Raw genomic sequence first — 22,488 nt, 5'->3', positions numbered from 1 at the left:
AAAAAAATTGAAAAATGAAAATGTAAAATAATCAGTTTTTTATCAAATCAAATTAAAATTATTAGGATTATAAATAATTATACACGAATAATTATCAATAATATACAAAATTAGATATGTTCAAAATAAAAATTTTAAAATTCGAAAGCACGGAAAGGGTCTGGGGGCGGGGGGCCACCCCGGGCCCCAAGGTAGCTCCGCCACTGGATCAATCCGAAACAATACCGAAATATACACTGATTTCCATTATAGAAAATTGTCCGCTTGCCGTCCATGATATCGTCATGAGTTATGCTTCCATCGTGTATTAATCGAAGAACCCATTTCACCCTTTAATAATGCACTGCCCAACCATTACCCCGTATTAATGCTTTTATTACTAATCAGAAAAAACACACCACCCCCCCCCCCCGCCCAAAACCCAACCCTACCATTCTCTTTCAATCCATTTCCTTTTGATGCTTTAAAATATACGATAAATTTATAGTATACGATTAATTTACCATATTTATTTATCTTTGTAAAGTTATATAATAAAGTTACCGTAAAAGATTTTTTAACTTCTATGATAAATTTGCTATTTTAATTCTGTGTTTATAGTAAATTTATCACATTTACTTATAATCCTACATAAATTAATAAAGGAGTAATTTACCGTAAGAAGAACATGGTAAATTCAGACATATAGGTTGAGAGGAATACGCTGCTCGAATAAGCACCCTCACAAAAATGAATAAATGGTGGGAATTACATGATCAAAATCAAATAAAATGGGTTTAGAGACAAACTCGTGGCACAAGAGTTTGTAGAAGGTACAACGGATCAAAATACTATCTATGAGATGGACATTCTAACTCACCAACAATTTGTCAACTTCCCTGCTTAGATTGCTTTGTTGGTATTTGAAAAAAAGAAGAAAAAGAAGCTTAATTCTTATTGAACAAAGAAGGCAATTTCATTTTAAAATTCCAAAGGAATTTCAAAGATTTCATGACATGTCAAAATACAGGAATAAAACAAAATTATTAAATTTAGAACACATAAACTAATAGGCTCAATAAGACATATTGCGTAAGCAAACCTATAATGAGGTTTGACATAGGCCAGTTACAGATATGGTAATTATTTTATTAAATTCATTCAATCAATTAGATGTACCCATAATGTTATTTTTTCTTTTCAAGAGAATTGATGGTTGGAGAAGTGGTGCTAGTTGTTTTTCTTTTTTTGTTTGACTTGTGTTGAAAAATGGTCGGAGTTGTTTATTTTTTTTCTAAATATTTTAGTTAAGGTTTCTTAAAAATCATCTCATCTTAATTAATTGGAACTGGTGAATCAGCTCATCTTAATTAATTGAATATTGGTAAAGGCATTTACAAAATATTTTTTTTTTTTAGAATTCAAACAAAATTAAATATTTTGTAAATGTTCTTACAAATATTCGATTGAATTTATTTTTTACAAAAATTCTAAAATATACTAATTAAATAAAATGTACGTGACAACGTGGGTATGTACTATTTCTTTCCGTATGTACTCATAGCAGCTTTGGCTGTGGTGCTAGTTGTTGTTGAAAAGAAAAGGAAGACAGGGGGCGAGGCTGGTGAGAGGGAGAGAAATAGTCAAAATTGGGAGATGGAAGGCAGTGAGAGCTCGGCATCTCAACAAGCTCAAGTAGCAGCAGTGCATCCAGCAGTGGAGCCGCTATCATACTTGCTTGGGACCTGGAGAGGCCAAGGCGAGGGTGGTTTTCCCACCATCAACTCCTTCAAATACGGCGAACAGCTCAACTTTTCCCATCCTGGCAACAAGGTAATAATGTTTCAAAAGCAAAGCAACTTCTCTAATTACTTTTATTGTCAATCTTCGAAAAATCGCTAAGTATTAGTCGGGCGGGAAAAAAAAAGGGCCGACTACTTGGCTGCCTAATCTAGGAACCAAGGCGTTGGATACTTGGACCACTGCTTAGTGCTTAGGCGGGATCCAGACAGCAGACTTTTAGAACACTAATTATTATAATATTATATTTTTGATAACCGGATGTCCGGTCAGTTTGCGCAAATCTTATTGCTGGGCCAAAATTATTTTTTATTTTTTCTGAAACGTTTTCTCATTTTTTGTTTGAGATCTCGACAGATTACAGGGTTGTAGTTAAAGACCGGGAAAAATGGTTTTGTTTTGTGTTTTTTTCAACATTTTCTTATGATCAACTGCTGCCTGCTGATCATGATGTGAATGATTAAGCGAAGCCTGTGATTGCTTATTCTCAAAAGACTTGGAAACTAAACTCCGGAGAGCCTATGCACGCTGAGAGCGGCTATTGGAGACCTAAACCTGATGGCACGATTGAAGTTGTTATCGCTCAGAGCACTGGTCTGGTTGAAGTCCAGGTAAAGTTTAATGCCCCCTCCTGCTCCACCAGCTATATGTTTCTGGTACTTCATGCCAATTGATATCTTCATAAACCAGAAAACAACATAGAAAACCCGAACAACATACGGAAGAAAAGAATTTCGGTAGGAGAGAAGAGAATAAAAATGATGACACTGTACAGAAAAGAAAGAAGCCTCTTTGTAAATACCCAAAATTCTCTTCCTCCTCTCTGTTTCCCCTCGTAACAAACTCCTCTCACGTGGTGAATTTCATTCTGCACTAGCAACTGTTCGCAGGCTACCTCATAAAGGGGAAATGTCCAACTACTCGAGTATAGGAGAATTTTGTGGTGATGTGGTGAAGCAATACTCCAACAATCTCCATGTCGGTGAAAAGCTGATGCTACTCATAACTATCTGTTTGGTAACTTGCGCTCATTATGTGTAGGGTTGCATGACTTGCATCTTTTATTGACGTAGGATGAAATCCTTTCACTTTAGATCTCTATATTTACATATATATTTCTCTAACATCTCTTTGAGAAGAAGTTTATATTCATGCATCACATTTTCCTATCGTCGAAATTTGAATTTATGAAACTTAGCATGAAACGGTATGATTCCAGAGACGTGGGTTTGATGAAGTCTAAAATTCGGCTCATAAGTCATGAAAGGCTGCGTAACCAATCAATTTGAAAATAATAATTTGTACAACTTTTATACATTTGTCAGCCATTTGCTTTGAAGTTTCTGAATGTTGAAGGCCATGAATGGTAGATGCCAATAACTAGGCTCATTTGAAGGCAGATACATTCTAGGACACAAATCTTTGGCGCCAAGGACAGTGATCACCATGTCACACTTTGTTTGAGTATTTTTTCTTCATCTAATTTTTTGTTGTACCCAATCACAAACTTGAATCATGCTAACCAAGCTACCATTCCATTATCTTGAAATTTGATCCTTTACATGGAAACTATTTCGACAATGGAAATATAGATTGCTTCTGTTGTTTGAGTTTTTTGAAATAGTTTTTTCAGTTAGAACTCAAATATGCTACTAATTCTAAGAAGGAAAGGATAGGAGGAATGCATGCATAACTGCATTTGCAAGTCTGCATTTTGAGAATGCGAACTCTCCAATGAACCGCTAATTATTTGTTGCTCTCTTGATAACTCTTTTATATTCAGGAAGTGTCGAATAGCATTCCATTTATGGAGATTCTTTTTATAGAAGTCTTTTGTAGGAGAATGGCCATTTCAAACATGAACAGATTATGCCATGGCAGAATCTTTATCACTGAAGATTGTAAACCTACATTTTTCAGCAACTAAATTTACCAGTTATGGTTGTGTACCAGTAACAAATTATAATTTCCTATTAACTCCTGACGTGATGGTAATGTCTAATCCTCTTCCAGAAAGGAACATATGATGCAGAAGAGAAAGTGGTGAAGCTTCACAGCGAACTTGTTGGCAATGCTTCTAAGGTAGTTTAACTCACCATTATGTGTTATAATGATGCATATATGGCTTGAGGATTGATTTAGTTTTATAGTGCATTTAAATATATTTTAAATACCATTTGCTTTGATTAGATGCGGTTTCTCATAACTACTTCAGATTCCGTTGGTTACAACATGCATATTTAAGATTCTGCTGGCAGTTCTAATGTTGCTTAGCACTTCCATGTGTAAATTTCATATTATAAGTGCACATTTACCAACCTTATGTGTTGGGCCAAGTCATCTCTGCTTGCCACATATTGTTTGATATGCGCAGTGTAGTAGCTGCTTGCTGCACATTCACCAATGTTATTCATTACAAAGGCAGAGCGAGGGAGTTTTCACTGAGGAAGCTGAAGCTCCTCCTACTTGTCAGACTGATAAATTTTAAAACTAAGCATCTTGTTTTTCTTTTCTTTTCCCGTTCAACACATCTATTAAGAAATGCTTTCATGGAGTAGTTCTGAGCTTAATTCCCATTGTAGTAGTCAAGCTCAGTTTATTCTAAGAACTGTTTTTAGTTTTTGTTTTGTTTTGTCATTCTACTTCCTTAAGCCTTGAAAGTCTTAGTTAACCATGCCCTTTTCTGTTGTTAGGCGATGACGGGGAATAGTGTATTTTTACCAAATATATCCAGAAAATCTCTCAGGAGGGAGTGTGGGTGAGCTGCCTGCTTTCTATTGAACAGGCAAAGGCTTTGTGTTTGAGAAGTGGGGTGGGGTTGGATATGCCGAACTCTTGAAACTACTTCGCAAATATAAATACCAACTGGGTTAGTTAATTCAATTTACTTAGCCAATTCCAAATACTAATCACATTTCATCAACCTCAATATCTCAATAATATAAATCAAGTGCTTAAAAACTATGAGCCACCATGCATGGTGCCTTTTCCTATTCTTGGAGGGTTGTTCCAAGTAGCCGATAAATTCTGTTGCTATGAATGAAATGAGTAGTTTTGAGGGTTGAATTAAAATAGCCTTTGGCTTGTGAGAAGATTTATCTTCTTGTTAACTCTCATCATTCGATGGATTCCGATAGGTGGCGAGTTCCCCGTTTCTGTATCTCTTAGGTGGATTCCTTAGAGTGATGAGCGGTCCCTAGCCCTGTATGCCTCGTTAAATCCTTGGGTGGTGTTAATCTATATCCCATTGGGTCCCTAACTTGGGTGGTGAGCTTTACCCTTTTATCTTTTTATCCCTTTATAATTTTCTTTTCTTCCTTCCAAAAATCCGCCGTCAGACTCATTGTACCTCTTATTCTTTTCTTTTCTTTTTTTTGGGTCAAATGGAAATCCACTCGTTGTACCTCTTCCATTGGCTTATAATGTAACATGGAAATAACAAAATATTCTTAATTGAACACCCATGAAATATCAAATTTTGAACTTCCTAATAAATAAAAAGTCTAATGCCCATACCAAGAAGAAATGTAGATAAAAGATTGGACATAGGAACTTAAACTGCCAGGGTGCCAGTGTCAAAGTAGACTTTTTGATTCTTACTATCACACGACACACTGAAAATACAGGATGGTAAAAAGTGTCTTAAGCAACTGCGTCCTAGACTAAAACAGTATGCTCATGCAATTATTCTTAGATTAGATCAGAGTACAAGTGCATGTTCTCTCTGCAAAAAATCCTAAATCATGTAAAACGGTTCTACGGGAGCTGCCCCTCAACTGCCCCTGGGCCTCTCAGTAATAGAGTTTTTGCCATTCTTGAGTCTGTTTTTTTTTTTTTGGTTTTTAAAGTCAGCAGTCCTTTCTAATCTGCTCCTCGATGCTTTCCTAAGAATGTTGTTCTTGAATTAGATAGACTTGTAGAGGGACAAACAAGGAGTACAACCACACCAGAGAAAAGGGGACATGCTCCCTTAATCCCTCTATCTAAGTGATGAATTTGACCCAGGGATGACATTCTAGTAATGTGATCTATTTGAGCCTACCCGTCTAACCAAATTTGGAGTATTAAGCATACTCCGCTCTTTTACCCTTTCCTTTTACCAAAAAAGTCTGTATTCCTAGTTACATAAGTTCCATATTATATGGCCAAACTAGCAAATGTCCTGTGCTTCACAGCAGAGTTTAATCTTCAAGGAGTGGTGGGGCCTCATCTGTAAACCTGGATACATGGCAACACTTTCTGTGTCTTGAATTTATCATTGGGAAAAGGAAAAAAATGACTTTTGAAAATAAAACGTCCCACTTGTGGAGAAAGTTGTGAATGTTTGTAGACTGAACTATTTGATTGACGATGCAATGCTTGAGTTTGTAATGTGCTTCTACGTTTCTGTTAATTTCACACGCCATCGTATGAAAGCTAGTTTTGCTGTTACTGGGAAGGTTGGTGCATAATTTTGTAAGTGATTTTGCCAACTATAAACTCTTCTCATGCTTCTCTTTGCATGTTTTTGTTTTGTAACATTACGTTTTTTATTTGAGAAATAATTGAATTGTTACTTGAACCAAAATTGGGCAATCTAATTCATTTGACTGTAGCTACTTAGCAGAGTAAAATTTTCCTTTTTGGGCAGGTGAGAGAGATAACTCGAGTTTTCAAGTTGGTCAATGAAGAATTGGTTTATGTGGTTGAAATGGCTACGAGTCTTAATAGTCTTCAACCACATTTGAAAGCCTCACTCACGAAGCTCTGATGCACAGTTATCTTATTTTACAGCTGCTCTCGTTACTTGCTAGCTGCAGCTACCCTTAGGTTCTGCTAGTTATGCTGCTATTAGTGAACACCTTTTGTATTTTAAGCGATGGAATAACTTTGTTGAACCTTTCGACAATTGTGGCGAATGATTTAACTCTGCACATTGTATATTAAAAGATGGTACTCAAGAGATTGTTGTTGCAATGGCAGAATAAGTGCACCAAAGGCTTTTGAACTACCCGAAGAATCGAAGCATCACTATTGATGTTTTCTAAAGATGAATGCAACAATCTGTTATATATGTTGCAAAGTGTACCAGTTGTAGTTGAGAATTATGGTCCGCCCACATTTTACTTTTACTTACAATTGGCTTCTCATAGAAGTCTTCTTAGGCCGTTGCGGAGTCAATCTCAGCTTAATAGGTTTTCTCTCTCTCTCTCTCTCTCTCACAGACAGAAACACACACATACACATGCATCCAAGTCTCGGTAAGTGGAGGTTCAATGTAGCTAAGAAACCATAGCAGCCACGGATCTGGACGACAGTTGCAAATATTGTCTGTTCCTCCATTCTCAGCAGCGCGTCCCCTTTGACCCCGTCATGCCTCTTCTGTTCTTCCGTCGTGACTCCCTCCTGTCAGCCTACTCCCATCTCCAATTCTCCATTGAGCCCGTCATCAACGGTCTAGATGTGGAGATCAATAATAGTCCACAGCTTTGTTGGGGATCCAGATATGGACTGCGGTCCTTCCGAGAGTAATGTCCCATACGTTAAGAAGAGGAGAAGCAACTTCTTCTTTGGTGCATGTTATTGTCTTTATGTCTCTGTAATGTTGATAATCTCTTTGTTTCTTTTAAATGAACTTGAGAATTTTTTGTTCAATCCTGAGGATCTGTCAAATTGGTAGATTGTTAAACTTTTGTTCACTTTCTCAAACCAGATGATTGTTCATGCATCCTCCCAATCCAATCACTTTAAACCCATAATCGATCCAACCTATAATTCGACTTGGTTGATCGATGATGATAAATTCATTATGGTCCAAAAAAATTCATCATCATCTTCTTCATCTCTTAGATTGATTTCTAATAAATTTGTTAGTATCATTTTATATCTTCGTGTAAATATGTCGTTCTTTTTATAATTCTCAACACTACATAACTTGTGACATTTTGTTATTTTTGTATTTTCCTTGAGAGGGCCGCAAATCAAGGTAATAAATATTTTCCTTTCTTTCTTTTTTTTCCCCTTTCTTAATTATTTTCCTTTCTTAATCTGATTAAGGGGTAAAATTGCCTCAAACATTCCATCCAAATACAAAAAGTATGCATTTTCACTATACAGTGTAGGAATAAACTATTTCGCATTTTTGCTTGGAATCACTTGATGGGATGGAGCCAGGGGAGGTCAGTAGGGGCGGTCGCCCCTACAAGAGGGAAAAAAAAAATCTCTACTATATTATTGAAAAACAAAAAGTTTCTATGAAACTATATTGGCTCCCTCCCTCTAGTATTTTGGGAAAAAATTAGTAATGACCTTCAAAATACAAGGATACAAATATTAATTTATAAAGGTTAAGGGTTACAATATAACAAAACGTAAAATTTGAGGGTTAACATTGTGGATACTCAATTAATAAACTCCCAGTTTGTCTCCAACAAAAATCCTCAATCGTTAAGAGAGTTTCACATGTTTTATTCGCTCTCCCCTAAAATCTCTATGGAACAACAGATCCCTCTCCCAGCACAAAAATCCCCTATCGTTACTAGAAAATAGAAACATAGGATAAGAGATTTTTAGAACACTTAGTAATTTTGGTGAAATCAAAACTGTAGCTATGCTTTACCCAATTGTTGTTTTAGAATTCTAGTTCTTGCCCAATTTTTTATCTCGCATTCGCCCTTGTGTGGTGAAATTTCCGTCTCTGTCTCCTGCTTGATGAAACCTTACATGTCTATAATTAAAAAATTATTAACTTTTAATACTGACTCACTGAATGATTGATATATACATACATCATAGTTTGAATATGAAAAGTCGTCAACTTTAGTTTAAATCAATGTGCAAATTTTGTACTTATTCTCTTCTCAAAACTATTTTGCCATTATGAAAAAAGTATCTCATGCTCCCTCCGTTCCTAAATAAATATCTAGTGCGTAAATCTAAGCCTTTAAAAACATGCATTTGTTTCGTTAAAAAAATTAAAATTTTTTCACAAATGAATAGACAGCAATAAGTTCTATTAGATTGTGAAAAAAATTAAATTTTTTAACAAAAAATATGCATTTTTTGTAAGGCCTAAGTTTGCGCTTCAAACACTTATTTAGGGACGAAGGGAGTATATGTCTAGCTAGGTAATATTTTGACCCAAGAGCTAAAACATTTTATCCCGCCCTTGACTACGTGCAAACTTACTTCGGAAGTAAATTTACGGATCATATTTGTTATAGGTTTATCGATTAAATTTTAATAGAGTATCATACATGTCATTTGTTCATTTTAAGAATAACTTATATATATTAAACTATTTTTTGATATATATATATATATATATATATATATATATATATATATATATATATATATATATGCACACACACACACAGGGCGGTTCAATTGACAATTATTTAGACACCTAAAAAAATACCTCATAGTTCCAGATCAAATTTTGATGATCCGAGCCGCTCGATGTGATCAGAATGTGATTTTAAAGGTATCTGCGAGAAATCAGCAAAAAAAAAGACGAAAATAGCTTGATCTGAGCAGTTTTTAACTTAGATTTAATAAACGGTTCAATTAAAAACTGCTTAAAACAAGCACTTACCGGTCTTTTTTTTTTTGCTAATTTCTCGCGGACACCTTTAAAATCATATTCTGCACACATTAAACGGTTCGGATTATAAAATTTTGATCAGGAACTATGTGATTGAGATTTGGGGTGTTTTTTTAGGTGTCTAAATAGTTGTCCATTGAACCGCTCCGATATATATATATATATATATATATATATATATATATATATATATATATATATATCAGAATATTACTCCATATAGAAAGAAAGAAAACAGAGACAAACCCTAAGAGTTGACCAAGTGGTATTGACATGAGACTTAGGTGTTTTCTTCATTCTATAGTATCAGGTTCGATTCTTCTTGTCAACAATTCTTGGGGTCACCTCACCCCATGCTTAAGTATGTGAAACGGTTGTAGGAGGGGCTGTAGGGATTAATTTGAGATGTGCGCAAACTGCCCCGGGACACTCTGTATTACAAAAAAAAAAGAAGGGAAAACAGAGACAAGAAAAGATCACAAGTCTTTCCAGTGTTCTCAGCTGATCAGCCTGATCTTCTGACTTCTTATTTTATTTTTTTGTCAAAGGGAAATATGATCTTCTGGCTTTCATTTATCCTAATGGTGCCTCTTCGATCTGGCATTCCCTCGTGAATCGGGCAGCTTACACACAAGAGAGAGAGAGAGAGCACGTGCACACCAGTGACCGCTTGTTTCTCTTATTGCATCCAGAAAGGGCACCTTTTTTTTATTAACCGAAAGTTTTGAGTAAGCTACACGCATCTCAATTAATTTTTAATAAACTAATTATAATATCGCCCCACCATGGGTAGTTTGATTAAAGCCGGGGCTTTATCCCCATATTTACTGGGATCATAAGAGTTGATTGTATGTGAGAGAGGCGACCTCTAATGGCTTGTTTGGCGTGTAGATACAATTTTAGGAGATAAGAAGGGGATAAGAGGTGCTATAGCAAAGAATTAGGTAAGAATGAAGAATTAGGTAAGGAGCTTGCTTGATAGTTGGTGGAGGATGAGTGGATAATAAAATAGCGTGAGTTTTTACTTAATTGTTCGTTCTTATACAATCGTTGTAATGAGAATTAAAGAAGGGTTTGGAGCATTACCAAAAAAACAAAAAGAAGAGAGAAGGGTTTGGAGATGTTCAAGGGGAGATCAGAAGTTATAGAGATCAATTTAGATGTTCGAGGGGAGAAACCAAACATCGGATAAGAGCGGATCAAAATTAGCTTATCTCCAAGGCTTTTATCCTTTTTCCTTCTTTGCGCAACAAACCGGCAGTAAGGGTTTTGGTCCCTTCGAGACTATCTCAATGTGGGACCTCTCTTGTTGCATTTCTACAGGGATTTTTATGTCTTGTTCTCTTCACAATTCAAAAAGAATTTTTCAAAAGATTTTTCCTAGATTTTCTTTACTTACAACATTTTTCTCTCTATCTCTCTCTATTTATTACCCCTACTATTTTTTAAAAAAAATTTCAAACTCTAATAATGATTTTAATGATAATGAAACCTTTTCTTGTCAATTTTTTTTAAAAATCTTAATTTTTCTCTTTATCTCTCTCCAATCATTATTCATATTTGTAATTATTATTTTATTTTTCTCTACACTCATTATGTATAAATCCAAAATCTCAAAACAAAAAGAGTCTGAGTGCTGTAGTTTGGAATTCTGTTTGGTTTATGGGCTGAGGTGGTGTTTTTGAGTGTTGTGTAGGGTAGGGTAGGGGTACATACCAAATTGATGGCCAGGAGCTCTTCAAAGGTGGAGCCAGTGGGCAGTGGAGCCCCTTTCTGGACCCTAGGATAAATAGGGTAGATCACGGGTTGCTATAATATGTCACGTCCAGCCAAAGAGAGAGAAACCCAATGGAAAACCAAACCAAACCTCCACCACATAAAAACACTCATACAAAATCTTGTCATTTGCTCTCATCCACATAAAAGATCCATCCCATCCCTCATTCCCTCCCTTGTTATTTACCCATTCGCCCCTGCTTTACATGGATATATTATCTTTCGGCTGGTTTTGGATAAAAAAAGTTAAGATGACCTTTTTTTTTTATTCAAGTTTTTTTTTTCACATTACTTAGTTTTACGTCAAATTTTTGTGACTTTTTGATTCGTCTAAACAAGAGAAATCGAAAAAATAAAAGATTATGATAAAATTTGAATTTTTTTTGAATAAAGACAAACCAATTGACTTATTCGTCCAAATACTCTTGATATTTTTAAATGTAATTGTGTTTTTGATACACTCCAAGATTTTGTTTTAATATATTCTCTGATGAAAATTCATTTGTGTAGATTTGAATACAAACGACGAGTTTTTATAACATGCAGAGTATTTAAAACAAATGGGGTGCCAAATTATTTCCTGTCTCAAAATCATTGAGCAATTCCAAATCGAGTTCTAGTTAAAAACTATTTTGTTGATACCTGCCACAGTACTTTTTAAGATAGGCTCAACTTTTCATCATTGTGTGAGGTGATTTTTTTTTTTCTATAAAAAATGCAAGCAACTAAATGTCATAACATGCTTTCTACATTTTTTGTTTTTCAAAAAATGCAAAAATTTAAATGAATAAATCGTATAAATAGCTCTGTAGCCCAAATTGTAGATCAGCCTCGTCCTTCTAAATTCCAACTTCCGAGGTGTTTTGGAGTACCCTTTCATTTCTGGCCGTTACCTTGAAACCAAAGGGTGAGTAATAATTCTAAGAAAAGCTTTACCGACCATAGGAATTAGGATATATATAAAACCAAAAAAAGCCTTAGGCCAAGGTCTAAAGTGATTTCAGCCACAAACTTAAAGATCTCACTGGACCACAATTTCCTACATTGCTGACTTGCTGTGTATATAACTATACGGTTTTGGTACTGTTATTATGGAAGTATAATTATTTAGCCATTTCACATACAACGATATATAATTTGAGAACAAACGGTAGCGCAAGTGATAAGGTGTTTTTTTTACCAGGGTGAGATCGTGGGTTCGATTTCCACCGTAAGGTCTCATTCTTTATCTCCTTAGATCAAGCGAGTGTAGGTTTCTTGTATGTATTTAGAAAAATGATACTTTATAACTTGGAACTCGTGGTTTTTTAACCATTTTGTCTGCTAGGGGAAATTTTTTAATACATATTTCTTGTAGACGATAGATGAATACAAGTATTTGAATGACATCAAACGAATTAAAAGTTCATAATCATACAATGTCCAACTGATAGTCCATTAAGAAAATAAACTGTTACACAAATGAGCTGCGCACGAATCATTTCTGTACACAAATAACCCCATTACAAAAAAACCAATCTTTGCCCTTGGCAAGAACAAACCCCCCTACCATCCCTCTGAAAGTGTAAGCCAATTATTTTTGGAATCATAATTAGTAGTATATCGTACTTTGTTAACTTTTGAATTTCGTCCGATGGTTTCTTTGAAATCCAAACTTGTTTTAAAGTAAGAGAAAACGTGAGGCAAAATGAGATTGTTGTATTCCATCTTTGGAAGCTTTACAAAGGCACTAAAAATACACTTGCAGAAGAGTGATGTTAATAAAAAAGAGAGTGGCAAAATTATTTCCCTTTACAAAATGTACTACTACTATTTTTCTGGGGCAACCCAAAGAAGAGTGACGTTAATAAAAAAGAAAGTGGCAAAATTATTTCCCTTTACAAAATGTACTACAGTACTATTTTTCTGGGGCAACCCAAAATAAAGTATTCGACCATATATTTGCAGGATGGAAGGAGTAGTATCTTAGCCATGTGGAATATAAACATCATTTTATAAAATGAAATTTCAAATCTCTCGAAATTTTTCTTGCATTTTGTTATATATAAAAGTTACACTACTTCACAGAAACCAAAATATATGCCATACCACGTGAACTATGCATATTTGATACTATTTTCATGACACAGCAAATAACAGTGATGGCAACAACAGCTGCACGTGAACTATGGAGTGGTATAGCTTAACACCACAAACATATGGGCAGAGAAAGAGAGCATTAGTAATTGTTCAGAGAGAGAGAGAGAGAGAGAGAGAGAGAGAGGGAGAGAGATTCTTCAATGGAGAAACATGGTTGTGAGATTGAAGCAATAGGCATCAACTACACAATCTGCACTGAAAAGAAAGAACACCCTTTTAAGTTCTTTGCCAAAGTCCAACACCACCACCACCACCAAGAAGATGAGCAGTCACAAGAACCACCACAAAAGCTTAATGACAAAAGTAACCCCGGAGTCCGGCACGTCCTGAAGGACATCCACTGCCGGGCCAAACCATGGGAAATCCTTGCCATTGTGGGCCCTAGCGGCGCGGGGAAGTCGTCACTGCTCGAGATCCTTGCCGGAAAACTCGCCCCGCAAACCGCATCCATTTTCGTCAACCAAAAGCCGGTCGACAAACCCAGGTTCAACAAAATATCCGGCTATGTCACCCAAAAGGACACCCTATTCCCACTCCTCACTGTTCAGGAAACCCTCATGTTCAGTGCGAAACTCCGGTTAAGGCTCCCTCATTCCCAGTTGAGTTCAAGAGTCAGCTCACTGATACAAGAACTCCGACTAGATCATGTAGCTGGAGTACGTGTCGGTGATGACAAAGTCCGAGGGTTATCCGGTGGAGAAAGGCGGCGAGTATCGATCGGTGTTGATGTTATTCATGACCCTAAAGTGCTAATTCTTGATGAACCCACTTCAGGGCTTGACAGCACATCAGCTCTTCAGATCATTGACATGCTCAAGACCATGGCTGAAACCAGGGGTAGGACCATAATCCTGAGCATCCACCAACCCGGGTTCAGAATTGTGAAATTGTTCAATTCCATCCTTTTAATGGCTAATGGGTCTGTTTTGCATCACGGCTCGGTTGATCAGCTTGGCCTGCAGCTGAGACTCATGGGTTTACAACTCCCTCTCCATGTCAACATTGTTGAGTTTGCCATTGACTCAATTGAAGCAATTCAACAGCAGAAATCACTGCAGTGGCAAGAAATGCAAATACAATTACCATCCACACCGCAACAACTGAAGAGAAATGATGAGGGTGAGTATAAAAGTGGTAAGCGCACTTTGCAACAACTCTTTCAGCAATCTAAAGTGATAGATGAGGAAACCATGGATATTGGAGTTGATTTTCCTAGTGGTTTTGCAAATTCTAGATTTGGAGAAACCATAATTCTCACTCACAGGTTTTCCAAAAACATATCTCGAACCAAGGAGCTGTTCGCGTGTCGGACGCTTCAAATGCTCATGGCAGGGCTCATATTGGGTTCAATCTTCTACGATCTAAAAGATGATTTATCTGGAGCAGAGGAAAGGGTTGGCCTATTTGCGTTCATATTAACATTTTTGTTAACAAGTACAATAGAAGCTCTACCTATTTTCCTACAAGAGAGGGAGATACTGATGAAGGAGACATCTAGTGGAAGCTATAGAGTCTCATCATATGCCATAGCCAATGGTCTAGTTTACTTGCCCTTTCTACTCATATTGGCCGTTTTATTCACAGTACCACTATATTGGCTTGTTGGGTTAAACCGGAGTTTCATGGCATTCCTTCACTTTCTGTTGTTGATTTGGCTAATTCTCTACACGGCGAATTCAGTCGTGGTGTGTTTCAGTGCACTTGTGCCTAATTTCATCGTCGGAAACTCGGTGATCTCTGGTGTGATGGGTTCGTTCTTTTTGTTCTCCGGCTACTTCATTTCAAAGCACGGGATGCCGAGTTACTGGATTTTCATGCATTATGTGTCGCTATTCAAGTACCCGTTTGAAGGGTTCTTGATAAATGAATTCTCCGGTGCAGGGAAGTGCTTACAGTTCATGTTTGGGGCGTGTGCCGTGAGCGGTGAGGATATGCTTAGAGAGGAAGGGTACGGGGAGGAAAGCAGGTGGAGGAATGTTGTTATTATGGTGTGCTTTATTTTGGTTTACAGGTTCATTTCCTATGTCATTCTTAGGTGTAGATGCTCTCAGAGGGGCCTTAAGGGTGCCCTTCTCTGAATAAACATGCAGTGACCTCTAAAGGGTGCATGCCAACGGCCTGTAATGTAACTAACTGAAGGATCATGTGGTCATATGATTTGGCATAGAGGTCAATGTAAATACATGTACTGTCATTTTGATAATTGTGTGTACTCTTCGTATTTGTGTTCTTCCTTTATACAGCCAAAGAAACCAATTATGATTTTCTAAATGCGACAGGATGCTGTGAAAAATGCAAAATGGTTGTGGAAGTGTTAATGTTCTAAGTTTAGTGCTCCTTGATGCCCTTAGCAAGCATAAAGTCATGCAAATACTACAGAAACAGCAATCGTAAACAAATGACGCTAAGAATATTTTCAACCTAAAACAGACAGTGAGCAAAAACAGTTGTGCTACATGTATAAATTATCTCTTCCGTAAATGTTCTACAAAATGAGCACTATAAATCTACCTTTTCTTATCATAATTCGAAGTTCAAAAATTTCCCTTTTGGATAGGTTACAAAATGGTAAATGACTGTAAAATAAATGGAAAAGCTATTGCTAACTAGAGGGAACCGTATTTCCTTCTTTTTGTTTCAATGGGAAGGGATAAAGAGATGGGGTTAAACATTAAACTTTCATAGGTAGCAATAATGGCACATCTCAGGAAAGGGTAAAATTACTAGAAAGTTGGAAACATCCAAGAGAGTGAAAATTCTCCCCCCAAAAAGGTTGTGTGGCTCTGGAGGGATGATTCCCTTCCTGGATAACCTTCGAACATCCTCAATTATAAGCGCTAACCCAGACCAACTCTTTTGTATCTTCCCCTTGTTTATGCATCTGATTTCTCAGATAGGGCTTGCATTTTCGTAACTTCTTTTCTTACATAGCTGTTTTTTCTCTTCCTATTTAGCATGCCCACTGATCAGGTGAATCCTTTTTTTCAATTCAATAAAAGTACATAATAAATTGTTCTTCACTAGCAATGACAGGCAAATCATTTAGCCACCCATATCCTCTAATCCAGTCATTAGTATTTTATGATAAGTTTTCGTAAATATTATTCCACAGTTAATATTTCATTCAACACATATTTAGGAGACCTTAACCCCATGTTTAAACTAATGACCTCAACCCAACTTTTCTGCAAGCAAATTATTTGTACCTAATGGCACGTCACCGTATGATCTAACCCATGCCTAAATCAACTACCCAGGAGAGAAAAAGGAGCATTCCAACACCAAATTGATCAATCCATGTTCACAGTTAGTCGTCACCTTCTATTAAACAATGAGCTCATGAAATCACAGACCATGAAAGTAATAAACACAGCTCAAGTACCCTTCCAATTACTTAGGACGCATGTTGAAATTTGTTACTGAAACTTTCTTATGACAACCAACAGTCAATAACACAAAGCAATAGAAGTCAAAAATGTTTCATCATACATGCCAAACAAATGAAAATAATGATATTACACTTCTCCCTCGACGTTCTCTCACAACCAAACTCACCAAGATTGCAATCACACCCAAGCCCCACGCATACAAAAATAGGAGTAAAAAATACTTAGCCTACACCGCAAGGAAAAGGAAGAAGACAGCTAGATTAGGCAATAGAGACCCTATCATGAACCATAACCTGCAATTCCTAATAAATTGGGGTAGAGATGAACCTCACAATAAGATTTGAGTTTCAATGCATAACTTGTGTCTTGACCGTCAATTACAATTAGTTAAGCCCTCCGCTAAGCAAAATATATCATGGCATGGTATCTTTACCGAAAAAAGAATTGCGAGGTTAGGTTGGTCGAAAAGTAACCAAATATAGACAACCAAAGAAGGCCAAAATCACAGAAGAATCAGTTATAGAAAAAGTGAACTAAAAACTAAACAAACAACAATCAATATTCAAAGTTCCAGAGTGGGTTTCGAAATGCAAGAGGTTTGTCGTAGATGTGTTGGATTTTCGTTAGTACACAGTTTTCTTTCGTACCTCTACATGGCTAACATAATGAAAGTATGGTAACTTATTTTCTACATCAATGATGCGCAAGGAATGGGAACTATTACCAATAAACACATTGAACAGAGAACAACGGTATTCCCCTAGCCTGGGTAGTTGATTTAGATTTGGGTTAGATTATACGGTGACGTGCCATTAGGTACCAATAATTTGCTGGCGAAAAAGTTGGGTTCATTGGTGGGGTGGAAAAATGATAATTCATTTTGGTTGCATTCACAACGCGTTGCGTCGTGCCTTTAGGCACATGCAATCACTAGTATAGATATACTGCTTGGCTTACAAATGAACAGATAACATCCTGCCGTACTGGATATTTTCATATTGTTAGGAAAGAAGACTGATTTCATAAGCAACTTGTCGAATATATTCATCATCCATCTACATCAGATGAAATTCTGGCGAAACCCTTGCCAATGAGCAAGTAGCCTAGTATGCACAGAATATCTCTCTTTGAACAGGACTCATTTAGCGGTTAACTGTAGATCAAACTATACATCCTATTCTCTTTGCTGATGCACACTTTAGCTCAAGGTATGCTAATCTACAACAAATATTTGGACAAAAAAATATACCAAGAGTATTATATAAATCACCTAACATTTATACATACCCGAGAAACCCATTTATTCTCCCGCCCTCCATGTTTGTCATTTGAATCGAACAATTCATAGCAGCACTGACGAACGAATAGGTGAACTGATAGAAAAACAGTGGGGAGGGTTAAAATGAAGTGGTATTTTCATCTCATGATTGCAAGTGAAGATTCTTGGAGAACAAATAAACCTCCATCTTTTTCTCCATGGACCAAAAATCTGTCACTAAAACTTGAAGCAGCTACAGGCGTGAATTCATAAGGACCTCCTTCCACTCCCCAAACCTGCACTAAACAACACATTAACTGTCACCAGAGGCTTTCATCTGAATAATTTTTAAGAGTATTTGCAATGGAATAGAGCCCATCAACACTAAGTTTGTTCCATCATCTCATATACCCATTCCATGTGCATATCTCATGGTTCTTAAAGACTGAGTTCTGAGGTACAGTAAGATGGACCATTCTGCCATCTGTCCCAAGTGTGTATCTCATGGTTACTCAAGAGTGTGAGTTCTGAGGTACAGTATGAAGCACCATTCTCCCATTTAGTAAGGGGCGAGCTAAACGAAACTGACCAGAAGATCGCATCTCTTCGAGAGCATACGATGGCTTTGGAACATTCAGAGAGAGTAGGGACGGCAATTCAACCCGCCCCGCCCCTAACCCGCCCCGCCCCGCCCCGCCCCGATCAGGGCGGGTTTTTGTTGTATTTTTCGGGGGTTGGGGGAGAATTGGTGAACCCCGGTCGGGTTCGGGTTGGCGTAACCCTGTTCGGGTACCCGCCCCGAAATTATTTTATGCATAAAAACCTAATTTTATTCTTGTATTTTTACTCTTACAACTAAAATACCACATAAAATATTAACTATTTCTTCCATTTTTCTTTTAGATAATAGATTTTGTTTAAATTATAATAGTTATTTCATAAACTTTTATTGTTTGTGCTCACTTATTTTAAAATCTAGAACATATTTTCTCAATGAAAAAAAAATTGAGCAGGGGCGGGGCGGGGGTACCCATATACTGATGAAAAGAATGGTAAGAAATGCCGCCCTTGATGGACACTGACAAACACTTTTTCCACAACAGCAACTTCTGTTACTTCCAAATGCTCGGAAAGTGTAAAGTTTGACTTGTCCTGCACTTCATCATCCTCTGAATCACCAGTATCAGGGACATATCCAGCTAGTTTCATCTGTTTAATAAGTGTTTTCAAAAGTAGATAAATTTCCTTCTTTTGAGGATGTCTTTTTATCTTTCACCATGAAAACATGCACCTGGCTGTGTATTTCAATCCAACTGCAACCAGGCTGCTTAACAACTCTTTGTTGCCTCATAAGCTTCCGAACTCTCATAACATCCCTCCATCTCCTAAGCTCAGCATACATATTTGAGAGAAGAACGTAAGGCCAGAGTTTTTAGGATCAATATCTATCAGCTTCTCAGCAACAACTTCCCCCAACTTAATGTCGCCGTGAACTTTACAAGCAGCAAGCAAAGAACCCCATATAATATTGTCTGGAGACATTGGCATCGATTCTATCAAGTTTTTAGCTTCATTGAGGCAGCCAGCTCGGCCAAGTAAATCAACCATACACGTGTAATTGTCCTTTAGGGGTTCCAAACCATGGTCTTTTATCATTGACTGGAAGTAATGGCGTCCTTCCTCAACAAGTCCGGTGTAGCTACAAGCACAGAGAACTCCAATCATAGTAACATGGTCAGGTTTCTGACCAGCTTCCAACATTTCTTGGAAAATTGCAAGAGCATCTGTCCCATGCCCATTTTGAGCATACCCAACTATCATAGCATTCCACGAAACCCAATCTCTTTCAACCATGTGCTTAAACATAAAGCTCCCATCTTCAACAGATCCACATTTCATGTACATGTCTATGAGAGAGTTTCCTACAAAAATATCAAGCTCTTGCCCTGTATGGAACCGAAATCCATGCTTCAAGCCAAGGGCATGGACCTGCCTCCCGAGTTTCAAATCAGCTAAATTTGCACATGCATTAAGTAGATTCCCAAAGGTATAGTGCGTTGGCCAAATAGATTCCCGCTTTAAAAGCCGGAAGAGTCCTAGTGCCCCTTCATTGTCCCCTTTCTGTGTATAGCCTGAGATAAGGGCATTCCAAGATACTATGTTTCTATCGATGTTGGAATACATCAATCTTGCAGTTTTCACACTTGCTCCTGTTGGAAAACAACTTACCACGGAGGGTTCAGACACCACATCTCTATTCAGCATCTGGTCAAACACTCGTCTAGCTTCATCGACGCTACTGCATTTTGCTTACATATCAACCAATGCATTGCTTAAAACAAGATCATCCCTCAGTTTGTCCAATTTCACAACTCGGGCATGGATTTGTCGACCTTCTTTGTTTGCCGACAAACTTGCGCGCGCACTGATCACACTGGCGAGCTCATCCGCTACAAACCCGTTATCCATCATCCTAACAAAAACATAAAGAGCTTCACAAGCTGGACCATTCTGCTCGTAACAGGTAATCAAGCTATTCCAAGACACTGCGTTCCGGTCGGTCATACCATCAAAAACATTTTGAGCACATGCCACATTCCCACATTTTCCATACATATCAACAAGTGCAGACCCCATAAAAACATCCAACGAATACCGAGATTTGGACACTGAAGCATGGATTTGGGTACCCATTTCTTGATCCGTTAAACCCGCACAAGCGCTGAGTGCACTCCCAAACGAGTACTCGTTAAGCACGAAATTCTCTCTATGCATCAGAACAAAATAGTGGGGTGATTCTTCAAACCGTTCACGCTGCGTGAAACCAGACACCATCAAGTTCCACGAGCACTGGTCGGGTTCAGGGATGCGTCCAAAATGACTGGCTGCTTCCTCAACAAAACCCAGTTTCGATAACGAGGTTATGAACGCGTTCCAAGTGAAAGTATTTCTCTCACGCATTCTGTCAAACAGTTTACGCGCATCGTCCAAGAACCCACATTTCCGTAAACATCAGTTAGCCTGTTCTGGATAAAGGTTTCGCAGCTGAACTGGGTCTTGATGATGCGAGCATGGACACGACGAGTGTCGCGTATTGACTTGGAGCGGAGGCTCGTGTCAAGTGGCTACTGTGGCTTCGAGAAGGGCGATGAGTTGAGGAGAGAGAGGTCACCCACAACTTGCCTAACTCGTCCATGCATTGTCATTCCATAGTCTCTGGAGAAGAATGTTTTGCTCAGATCATTGAGCACTGGGACTGAAAACAGTATTGATAAGGGATAACAGGTCTCTTTCCTGCTCTTTCATACTCTCTCCCACAGTCCCACTCAACAGGAAAGGGAAAAATTAAAAAAAAACTGCTGAACTTCCACTCCAATATTTCATAGGCCTCCAAACTTAAAGTATTTTTAATTAAACATTCAAAGTTTATAAAAACTTTACAATTAAGCTTTTGCCGTTAAGTTACAAACGGAAAGTACTGATCTGTCCATCCCCTTTCGTTTCGGAGGGAAATTCCCACACGTGAGCGGCACTAGTGTGAAAAAAGGGGTGTATAAACTCCTTGCTCTCACTCATCTCTTTCTCCCAACCGAAAAAAAGAAGGAAAATAGGGTTTCTGAAATCCCAATGCTTGTCTTAAACTCACCAATATGTACCTAGAGTTTCTGAAATCCTTTAAAAAATGGTTTGGATGATGCGAGAATATGGGAGTCAGCCTTGTAAACAAGGTATCACCTTTTTCATTTACCTTTTAGATATCTATGATTAAGGTTTTGAGACTTTAGATTTTTTATTCTCATTATTTAGAAAAATGATATTGGCACTCTAAAAATTGATACAGACACTCCAAAATCAGTTAACACCAAAGCCACTTTCCTTTGTTTTTTGGAGTGTCTGCATCAATTTTTGGAGTGCCAATATCATTTCCTTAATGTATAATAATTGTTTATTGGGGTTTTGTTTGCTCGATTGTTGGTTTTTCAATTTTATATGTGTATTTGTTTGGCAAGCCAAATCTTTTGCGATTTATTTTGTTTATTGCTTGAATGATGTGCAGATTCTGAACATTTCACTCTTAGAATGCATCATGGGGGTGTGTTCAAGGGAATTCGAACACGGGTTTATGTAGGGGTACTGTGACATGCTTTGATTTTTGTGATGAATATGAAATTTCTTAAATGGAATTAGTGAACATGGCTTCAGAAGTTGGTGAATTTACTACTGTAGATTTTTATGAGATGATTTTTAATGGGGCAATGGCTTTAATCAAAGGTGATGCATTCATGTTACCACCTGATGTGAAAAAGAGAAGTGGCAGACCCAAAAAAGCTAGGAGGAGGGAGTCTGATGAGCCACAAGATCCAACCAAATTAAGTAAGAGAGGCGTTAAGATGAGGTGCAGTGCATGTGGGACAGTGGGCCACAACAAAAGAGGGTGCAAGCAAGGTGCATCTACCAGTGCAACCCCAACTCCAAATCCTGCATCTACCAGTGCAACTCCAACCCCAACTCCAACTCCTGCATCTATTACCATTTTTTTTACAACTGTATTTGTGCATAAC

The 22,488-nt window shown here is 37.5% G+C and overlaps 2 protein-coding genes, 1 long non-coding RNA gene and 1 pseudogene across 3 annotated transcripts; 2 read left to right on the top strand and 2 right to left on the bottom strand.

Moving 5' to 3' along the window:
• Positions 1 to 1,526: 1,526 nt before the first annotated feature.
• On the top strand, positions 1,527 to 6,832 carry LOC131304172 (peroxynitrite isomerase Rv2717c). The gene is made up of 4 exons (XM_058331304.1): positions 1,527 to 1,812; positions 2,250 to 2,390; positions 3,793 to 3,861; positions 6,410 to 6,832. The coding sequence occupies exons 1-4, from the start codon at positions 1,636 to 1,638 to the stop codon at positions 6,527 to 6,529; spliced, it is 507 nt and encodes a 168-aa protein (XP_058187287.1). The 5' UTR covers positions 1,527 to 1,635; the 3' UTR covers positions 6,530 to 6,832.
• A 6,332-nt stretch (positions 6,833 to 13,164) lies between these two features.
• Positions 13,165 to 15,502, top strand: LOC131303906 (ABC transporter G family member 5). Its single transcript, XM_058330969.1, has one exon. The coding sequence runs from the start codon at positions 13,420 to 13,422 to the stop codon at positions 15,355 to 15,357; it is 1,938 nt and encodes a 645-aa protein (XP_058186952.1). The 5' UTR covers positions 13,165 to 13,419; the 3' UTR covers positions 15,358 to 15,502.
• Positions 15,503 to 17,010: 1,508 nt separating this feature from the next.
• LOC131303907 (uncharacterized) lies at positions 17,011 to 18,308 on the bottom strand. Its single transcript, XR_009192257.1, has 3 exons — positions 18,129 to 18,308; positions 17,956 to 18,041; positions 17,011 to 17,095 (listed from the first exon to the last, which is right to left on the bottom strand). It is a non-coding gene; the product is annotated as an uncharacterized LOC131303907 (long non-coding RNA).
• Positions 18,309 to 18,916: 608 nt separating this feature from the next.
• Positions 18,917 to 21,236, bottom strand: LOC131303071 (pentatricopeptide repeat-containing protein At2g13600-like; annotated as a pseudogene).
• Between the last annotated feature and the right edge of the window lie 1,252 nt (positions 21,237 to 22,488).

This window comes from Rhododendron vialii, chromosome 10a (assembly GCF_030253575.1).
Source record: "Rhododendron vialii isolate Sample 1 chromosome 10a, ASM3025357v1".
Lineage (NCBI taxonomy): Eukaryota > Viridiplantae > Streptophyta > Magnoliopsida > Ericales > Ericaceae > Rhododendron > Rhododendron vialii.
The sequence above is the reverse complement of the archived record's forward strand: the minus strand, read 5'-3'. Positions and strand labels throughout refer to the sequence as shown.

What these genes read in the sequence shown, in the direction of transcription:
- LOC131304172 (XM_058331304.1), top strand. Translation starts at nt 1,636, where the DNA reads ATGGAAGGCAGTGAGAGCTCGGCATCTCAACAAGCTCAAGTAGCAGCA. An exon ending in TTTCCCATCCTGGCAACAAG is followed by an intron (nt 1,813 to 2,249) that starts GTAATAATGTTT and finishes GATTAAGCGAAG; the next exon opens with CCTGTGATTGCTTATTCTCA. An exon ending in TTGTTGGCAATGCTTCTAAG is followed by an intron (nt 3,862 to 6,409) that starts GTAGTTTAACTC and finishes CTTTTTGGGCAG; the next exon opens with GTGAGAGAGATAACTCGAGT.
- LOC131303906 (XM_058330969.1), top strand. Translation starts at nt 13,420, where the DNA reads ATGGAGAAACATGGTTGTGAGATTGAAGCAATAGGCATCAACTACACA.